An 8,734-nucleotide genomic window follows, 5' to 3' on the forward strand; every position below is an offset into this window, starting at 1 on the left:
TCGGGTCTCATGTGACTTCTGGATATCTCCGGAAGTTTTCGATGTATTGTGGCCACTTGTCAGAGACCAGGTTGAGACAAAGGAAAGTCTCTGTGGCAGAGGGCTTTGGCCTCAGCAACTTATGCCAAGAGTGCTGTGCCAAGTAACACGTCCATGCCCTAACTTACTAACTGGCAACCAGAACTGAAGGGGGTAAACTCTAGTCGATTTTATTACTGAAGTGTAACCTATGTACAAGTTGGGTATATATGGTTACAGTGAAGACGGGTCCGCAATTGGCCAAGCCAAGTGGAGCGGAGCTAACGGGGTTAAACATTAGCCGACTGAATATTACCGACGAGTTGGGTTATGGGGTTAACAGAAAGGCAGGCGATAACCCAGAAACGGAAAGGAGGGATAGGCCCAAAGGTGGGCTCTGCAGGGCAGGCGAGTGTATTGCCCAACAGAGGCGGGAGTGCGCTAGCAGACGTCGGAGCTGTCCAGAAGTCTTCGGGGCTCCATACTTAGGGAGGCATAGGTAATAAATTGAAAGGAGGGGGTGGTGACCATCGAGGGGTACTGAGGGGATTGCGGAATATGGGAGCTCCGAGGTTAGTGAAGGAGTGGAGGTAGACTGGAGGGATCGGAGGGACCGGAAGTCAATGGCCGGGGATGGATATGACACCACTGTGGGAAGATGAGAAATTAACTTCCTTCTCATCTCTGACCCACAGTAGGATTGTGCCCTGGATAGGGCTGGCCAGACCAGAGACTGTGGACCATAGGGGAGGGTCATGGGGACCCAGGAGTCATCCCCTGACAGTCTTCCCCTGTAGTCCCCTGCTCATTCATAGATGGGCCCAGGCCTTACTATTCAGTTGGCTTCTAATCCTCCCACTCCACAAACTTCAGACATAATTTGGGCTTTTTGCCTATTCCTTATTTGTCCTGTGGAACCTTTCTATTTACTTCTCCTTCCCCTTGGTATCCTTTGTTTACCTTTGGATCCAATTGTCTCTGATATATGTATGTGCATACCACTCTAGTAAATAGTTCCCCCCATTTATAATATCAAGTCCTTGAATCCAAACCCTCTCCCAGGATGTCTATCGCATTCTACTCATCTGCTGCTCCACCCTGAACCAAGAACTGAGTGACAGGCACATCTAAAGGTGCCTTGGTATAAAACCCAATGAATCGCATGATGAACAATTGACCCTCACTAATGCCTCCATTGTGAAGTAGTGAGGGGGGGCTTCTGACCCCCTTCTGCTGGCGGCCTTGGTTCCTCTGTCACCAGCCCCCCCTGACAAATTGGGGACAACAAGAACGTAACGGGCGCAGCGCTCCATTCCAAGTCGCTGAAGCCGAGTCCCTTCAACACCCCATCACCCTCAGAGCTCCGACCCACCTCCAGCCTGTCTCCAACCCACTGTCGGATGACCCGGAACACCAAGCTCCACCAGACACACCTGCCTGGGTAGCGATCAGATCTATCCCCGGGTGGGTTCTGTTAGAACTGGGCGAGGGTGGACAATTCTGGAGGGGAACCAGAGACTTAGCAAGGAGGGACCTTGGCCTCAGCGACTCAAGTGGAGCACTGTGCTGTTGCTGTTTGTCCATTTGGTCCTTAATTTCATAGGCAGTGAGCAGGAAGTCTTTAGGGGGCATTTCAGGTCGATTTTAGACTGAAGGTCCAAAACAAGTATGTACAAGCACCTGTATATAATAGGGAGACAAAAGCACAAGGGAAACAAAGGGGGTCCGAATCAGAACAAAGGCGTCCAAATGGGAACAAAGGGATGACAGAAGCGGAGCAGTACTGAAGGTCATAGGTCAGAACCTGTGGTACATCTGAAAGGAGATTGGGAGGGCGAAGCCCAGAGGGGCAGGAGGGTGAGGTGAAGTGGGGATGATGACTAACTGGCTAGAATGGAGAGAAGCAGCAGTCCACTAAGGATGAGGGGAAAATGCGAAAGATACATTACAGACAGCGAAAGTGCCAAGTATGATCCATGGAGCTCAGAGGTTATGGAGGTTACGGAGGTTACGGAGGCGGGGTTGAAAGTCCAAGGAATATTGGCAAAGGTGTTTATGTAGTATGAGGTCACCAATGCAATGGACTTAAGCCAAGGTGGAGTCAAAGTCTGAGGTCAGAACTATGATGGAATCTCGGAGCGAAGGTACGAGCGGTGTCCGAGTACAGGGTATGGGACAGCGGTGGAAGGTCGTAACTTGCCGGAGGGTCGGCAGGAGAGGGTCAGAGGAAGGAGAGAAGTGAAGAAATTTCACGTTGCCCCACAGGACTTACTCCATGAGATCCAACTGAATGATACAGTTAAGGTCACAAGACAAGGACATAAAATCATGGACAAGCCTGGCATCGAAACCAGGACCTCTCAGTGTGCTACCATTACACAACTTGCCCGTTTGACCATGCCGGTATAGGCTGTTAAACTCTATACTGATGGGAACAGATATCCATTCTCCAACAAGAAGGAGAGAGGAACAGGGAGAGGAGTGGAGGAGAGGAAAGGTGTCAGGTCTGAAGGTGGGTATCGGAGCAGACAGGAGAAGGGTAGGAGAGTGACAGAAGGGTGGAGGTGTCGTGAGGGGTAAGAGGAGTGTGAGGAGGAGTGTGAGGAGGAGGGTGGCAAGAGGAGTGGTGTGAGGTCCAAGGTGAGTATTGGAGCAGACGAGGATAAGGTAGGAGAAGGACAGAAGGGTGGAGGTGGCATGAGGGGTGAGGGGTGGTGTGGTGGTGTGGTGTCAGGTCCGAAGGTGAATATTGGGATGGACGGCGGTAGGGTAGGACTCCGGAGGTGGCGAAGATGGGGGTCCGGGAGTCGGTTCGGGATCGGGTATGTATGGATATGACAGGTTCGTGACAATCCCTATCACTGTGTACTTAGCACTATCGGACCATTATGACTCTGACATCGCTGTGGCTTGTGGGACACCTGCTTTGATGATTTACACTGCTGCTCCACTCATCTTGTTTATGCTTACGTTCACCTCTTTGCATTTGCCTCCTCCCGATGTATACCAGACCGTTCCTTGGTCTTCCTTCCTGCTGCATCTCAGATAGATGTATATATCGCCTTTGTCAAACCATACAGGCACCATACTAATTCATTTTCAATGATCGAAAAATTTTAGGTATATACAGATTGACACCTCCGACTTCTTCCCATCGTGTAGTAATAGTAGCAACCTTTCTTTTGGCATCCGTGCTAGCCTGGTGGAACACTGCGAACGTACACAAAGATATACAACAACTTAATTATCATTATAACAATTTATCGTACAGCGATACTCTGGACAAGAAAATCACCCTTCATTGTCTAGCCCATAATCGGCCAACCAGCGGGCCGGTGAATCATCCCTGATGGGATCCAGCCACATTTGAGCAATTTCATAGAACGATTCCTGAGGTACAACAATGCTGACCAAAGTCCCAAATTCTTTCTGTATTCCTGCTGTTTCGAGTATGCCGTAGGTCTTGGACCCTACACCTCAGGCAGAGATCAAGTGGCGTTTATACAAGTCCCCCTCCAGCTCTTTGGCTTGAAGGTCTGCTTCAAATGTTTTGTATCCCTGGAATCTTGTGCTCTATGCTGGGATAGGCACCTCAAGCCCAGAGGTTAGCCTGGGGTGCCTGGGTTAGCAAACACGTGAAGGAACACACAAAGGATTTGTCTCGACGTTGTTCTGATGAGTGCTGAGGCCACTGAGTTAGCTGAGCACAGCGCCTCCCATCATATGAGACTTCTCACAGGCCTCTTGGCTGGCAACGCAATTCTTTACACTCATTCGCCATCGGAACCGAATTTAGCTTTGGGCGCTGCACGGTTATTGTACCATCCCTATGCACCCAAGGGATGACGGTTATGTTCAGTCCTGGAGACTTTGAGCAAGCGTTTGTGCCTTGCGGGTTCAGTCGAAAAGGGTTTGAAGGACATCCAACACGTGAACAGGGTTCAGCAGGTTGCGATGTCTATCCTTGTCGATTGGAGCCGTAAAGTTGCGCGCGATGAGAAGGGAGCGGACAGCAAGTTCACCCATTAATCCCTTCTCGACTAAACCCGCAAGACACAAATCCTTGCTCAAAGTCTCCAGGACTTAACATAACCGTCCCTTGGGCGCATAGGGATGGTACAATAACCGTGCAGCGCCCAAAGCTAAATCGGTTCTGATGGCAAGTGTGTAAAGAATTGTGTTGGCATCCGAGACGCCCGTGAGAAGTCTCATATGATGGGAGATGCTCCGCTCGGCTAACTTGGCGGCCTCAGCACCCACCAGAACAATATCGAGACAAAGCCGCTGCGAAAGCACAGCAAATACATGGTCCTTGTTCACAGCATCGAACCCTCCGAGTCCAACATCAGCAGTGGTGAGCTTGTAAGCTGCAACGTTGATCTGTTCATCGCCTGACCTGGGCAGCATTGCGCGCCACCTAGCAGAGTCGAGTGAGTAGTTGTCCTTGTAATTTGGGGGGAAGGGACGTATATCGGCTGATATGCTCCAGTGTTTTGAAATGACCCATCTTGGTGGGAGTGGAATTTCGGCCTGCTCACTCGCGTACTGATCGAAACCAAGAGCAAAGTAGGGGGGCTCTAGTCTTTGTCGTTCCTCTCTGATTCTTGTGGAAATCACTGTGCGAAATGATAAGCCCTAGCCAGGGAACTATGGTAAACACTCACTGCCTTGAGGACGAGGTGCAAGAGACGTTAATTTTGTCCCCATAAACACATACCACTTTTTCTGTAGCTAAACAAATCGACAATTCCAGTAGAGAACAAGAACGGGATTTACTTCTTTGGCTCGTTCTATCACTCTTTCAAAGAACTTCACCCGGAAATTTCTTATGCCCTTCCCCTCCATTCCCTGGTGCCAACGGCCAAGGACCTCTTCCCTCGTGCAATTCCCATCACCAAGAATACTTTCGAGCAAGGCTAACATGGTCTCATGTACAGCTGCAAGGAAACCAGCGATACCCGAAACTGCGCTGATACTCAGGTAATTATGAATCTTGAGCTCATCAAAATAGTTGCACACGGGCCCGTCCGCTAACGGGTAACCCAAACTACCGGGGGGACGCAGACATATAGGGAGGGTAAATATTCGTGAACCAACCTAGAGCAAAAAATGATCATATTTCCTTTCAGGATCGGGGGGACAAACACACCTCCGTGATTTCCCAGTGCCAGAGCTTTGGACTATGGAGATGGATTTGGCATAACGTAGTTAGTTGAGGTTGCCCTCCTCCCAGTCGTTCGGTCAAGATGCTTGATGAAAGAGAGAGAATAAAACGCGCATGGTATGCGGCAGCAAGATCTGCCAGTGACAACTAATCAGAATTCTGGAGAAGATTGTGATTCTCAGACTCGCCTTTTTCGACCTCAAGCCTGTGTACAGAGACACATACGTATGGAATGAGGCCGGCGCGGAACAAGCGTACTTATTGTAATAGTAATGAAGGGCTTCCCCACTGGGTTCTGCGAGTGATAGCTTCACATACGCTATATCATCGATTGATAATCATCAGTGCCCGACGGAGTGCTGGTTGGTACGCACCATATCTGATCAAGGGATCCCATTTCCTCTGTCTGAGAGCGTCTGCGATCAGATCCTTACATGTTCTGCGCTCAACGTCGCCGTGGCTTTCCATAATCGACGCCAGCTTGGTTTCTGGAATGACTTTCACATCCGCCTGTACCAGGCACAATGAAAGACCAGACATGATGCCACAAAAGAATCCACTCCACGCCTCATGGTCTGCGCCTAGACAAGACTCCTGGCTCTATGACTTCGTGGCTGGTGCCACGAACCTCTCGACGCTAAGAGTGTGGGGACAGACTTGAGCAAGAAGAGAAAATGAGGGACAAGATCACGGCTAGAATAGTCGAGATGAAAACTAGAGAACACTCTATTAGGCTGTGACCTGTGTTGACCCCATGGGAGATGAAACAAGACGGTCCGTACGTCCGAACCATTACAGGGAGTCTCAAACCTACATGAGGAGGCGATGGTCTAACCTAGTAATCAATTGTCAAGGTATAGAAAATGAACATGAGCAGCACACCTTGGCGCATGAATCGGGAAGTGAATTCCAATTAGCGGCTTCAGCATGTGGGAGTGTACTCAGGAATTCAAGAGCCTGAATTCAATCGGCTAACGTGAGCGCTCTTGAGAAGCAGATTCTTGGAAATCAATGTCTTGGCAAGTGTCTACTTCTACCAGGTGCAGAAAGGCAAGCATGACGCACAGGCACATGTCCCGGGAAATTAGATCAAAATATGGTCAACTTGTCATTTGTCAGGACAAATGGGCAGATCACGATTATATAATTCCCCATATGACAAACGCCACTTTGCGGCTTTTGGGTCATTGGCATTCCGAATCCTAGCTGCAATGGTAATAGTTCATCAGGCGGTGAAGCGTGCAAGCATTCTTCCACGGAGCTACATTAATTCAAGCCTGGGTGTTATGTTCGGACCCCAACATGTCCGTACAGTCGCTGAAATGAAATAGCCTTATCTGGCTCATCACACGGGCCCCGCTCGTGGCTGTTCAGTTCGGAGGATTCAGTGAGTCTGGTGTTCTCCGACATGTCTTCCGTCTAGCTCAGGCCCGTCATCTTTCTTCCCCGCAGCGGTGGAGGGCTCAATGTTGCTTTTGCTCGACTCAAATTTTCAGTTTCAATAACTCTATCTGCTCCAGCAGATGACCGCCCCCACGTTACACTGTGGGAAGTAAATGGCCGTAAAAAACCATTTTTGGTCTGGTTTTTGACCATCTACCACTGTTTTCGTGCCTTGCGTGCTGCCCATACGCTTGCCATATTTCTCTTGTTTGCGCTCCAATCACACCGCCTCACCGCCTCACCGCCCTACCTCCCCCACCGACGGTGATCATGCGGTACCGCCCTCCCGATTACCACATGCGCTCGCACACTTGGGTTTGGGGCGGTTGGAGTGGACCTCAACAAATTCTTGACTTCCAAATGCTGGCCTTCCCCGTCCAGAGCGCTTGTTCTCAATTTCCGATTCTGTTGTCCGGCTCCAACCAGCACTCTGGGAGTGTGCATCTTGATGTTCTTAGGTTTCTTCATATCTCTAGAGCCGAGGTGAACTAACTTGCGCCTGGCGACTACCCCCGGGCCCCTCATTAGCATTGAATCTCCGCACACGCCAATCTTCTATAAAGAAACAGCGTTGCGTATCGCTTGTGGCTTTGGACTAGCATGCAGTAGTTTTAAGCATTGGAGTATTCACTATCTGTCCAAGCCTTTCCGTCATGCTCCACTCTCCATCTCTTGTCAACTATAGACCTCTGTAATCCAAACTTGTTGTCCACTTGCAACGATATTCTTCCCTCCAAATTACTGACATATATTTACCTTGGCTGCGGCCAACGACCGGCTTTGTTATGAAGGCCCAGAAAAAGTACAACCGGGGAGTTCCAGGACAAGATGAATACCGCGCTGGGAACGATTGACTAGCATGGAATCTTGCAGTCCGTTGACGGACCAAGAGATGCATTATGGGTCTGCCACCCACTCGGATACCCCATACGGATCGTCAATCTAGGCTTCCTTCCACTTGTGTCTACTAGGTTACAGATGGGCCTGCATGCAGCGCGTTATGTAGGGCCCGTGTTATCGGGATGTATTATTTTTCCCGGGGTAGTACACGTTACTTACCTATAAACCTTCATAATGCTTGTCAAGATTTCATGGTGGGAAAAATGCCTGCGGAAATACGTGGTGGAAGTGTTGCTATGGCTCAGGGGAACGAAGTACACGAATCCCAACAGTGATGATACAATGGCTTTGCTCACCGACCGGCATGAACCTGCTCCATGATATATCGAGATGTAAATAGACGCCCACAATTCGAACAGCTTCCATCATAATTCTTATGACGCTCATTGCAGGGACAGCTCAGGGATTGGAGCGAGTTACTTTTAGTGCACGATTCAGGAAATGAATCCCAACTATATTAGCGGCTTCAGCAGGTTATAATCGAACCCAACCAAAAAGTCCGAGGACAATGAGCAAATCAAGAATTCAAGAGCAAATGTACGTACAAAGACCAATGAATTCGGTCGGCTATAAGCGCTAGCGCTCCGGAGAAGCAAATTAAACAAGTGTCTACCAGGTGCAAAAAGGCAATGCACACCATATGGGCATGTGTTTCGGGAGATTAGATTGAGATATGGTACAAATGCGCAGTGCCAGTGTCGACGCTCTACATCAGGATTATTTGATTCCCCATACGATAGCATAACGCCGCTTTCGGACTGTTGGCACTCCGAACCATAGCTACAATGACAGCAGTTCATAATTTGATCAACGGGCCAGAACTTTCGAACGAGGAAGAAGGGAACTTCTGAGACCACCGCCGCACGAGCCAGTTCCCTCAAGTGGGCAGATGGATAGGATGTAACGAGAAATTGCATCGCGCGCATTCTCGGAAGCGAGATGTCGTATTTCCATTCGGCTGTGTGCCTACCGTATTCAAGTTTCCAATGAACTGCCAGAGAGAACTTAAAAGCCACAGGAGTGCAGTGCTACACTCAAGAATCCCTTACATAACCATTGTTCTCCAACTGTATCGGTTAGATGCCATCACGCGCTATCGATAGAACGGTGCGCGCTTTACTTGATAGAGGCAAGAAGCCAGCAATACAATCCCAAAGTGTAGTCGGTTCGCGAGCGCTACGTCCATCGCACCCAAGTATTTCAGCAGAC

At 49.5% G+C, this 8,734-nt stretch overlaps 1 protein-coding gene across 1 annotated transcript; it reads right to left on the minus strand.

Annotated features, from left to right (window-relative positions):
* Window positions 1-4,101: 4,101 nt before the first annotated feature.
* On the minus strand, window positions 4,102-6,255 carry EI90DRAFT_3294044 (uncharacterized protein; the record flags this gene model as incomplete). The annotated part of the gene is made up of 10 exons (XM_039067410.1): window positions 4,102-4,634; window positions 4,683-4,749; window positions 4,795-5,115; window positions 5,168-5,198; window positions 5,441-5,501; window positions 5,557-5,692; window positions 5,811-5,819; window positions 5,997-6,017; window positions 6,065-6,139; window positions 6,214-6,255. 10 exons carry the CDS (start codon window positions 6,253-6,255, stop codon window positions 4,102-4,104), a joined length of 1,296 nt encoding a protein of 431 aa, XP_038908789.1.
* Between the last annotated feature and the right edge of the window lie 2,479 nt (window positions 6,256-8,734).

The sequence above is a fragment of the Cantharellus anzutake genome, assembly GCF_015039405.1.
Source record: "Cantharellus anzutake strain C23 chromosome Unknown EI90scaffold_138, whole genome shotgun sequence".
NCBI classification, from domain to species: Eukaryota; Fungi; Basidiomycota; class Agaricomycetes; order Cantharellales; family Hydnaceae; genus Cantharellus; species Cantharellus anzutake.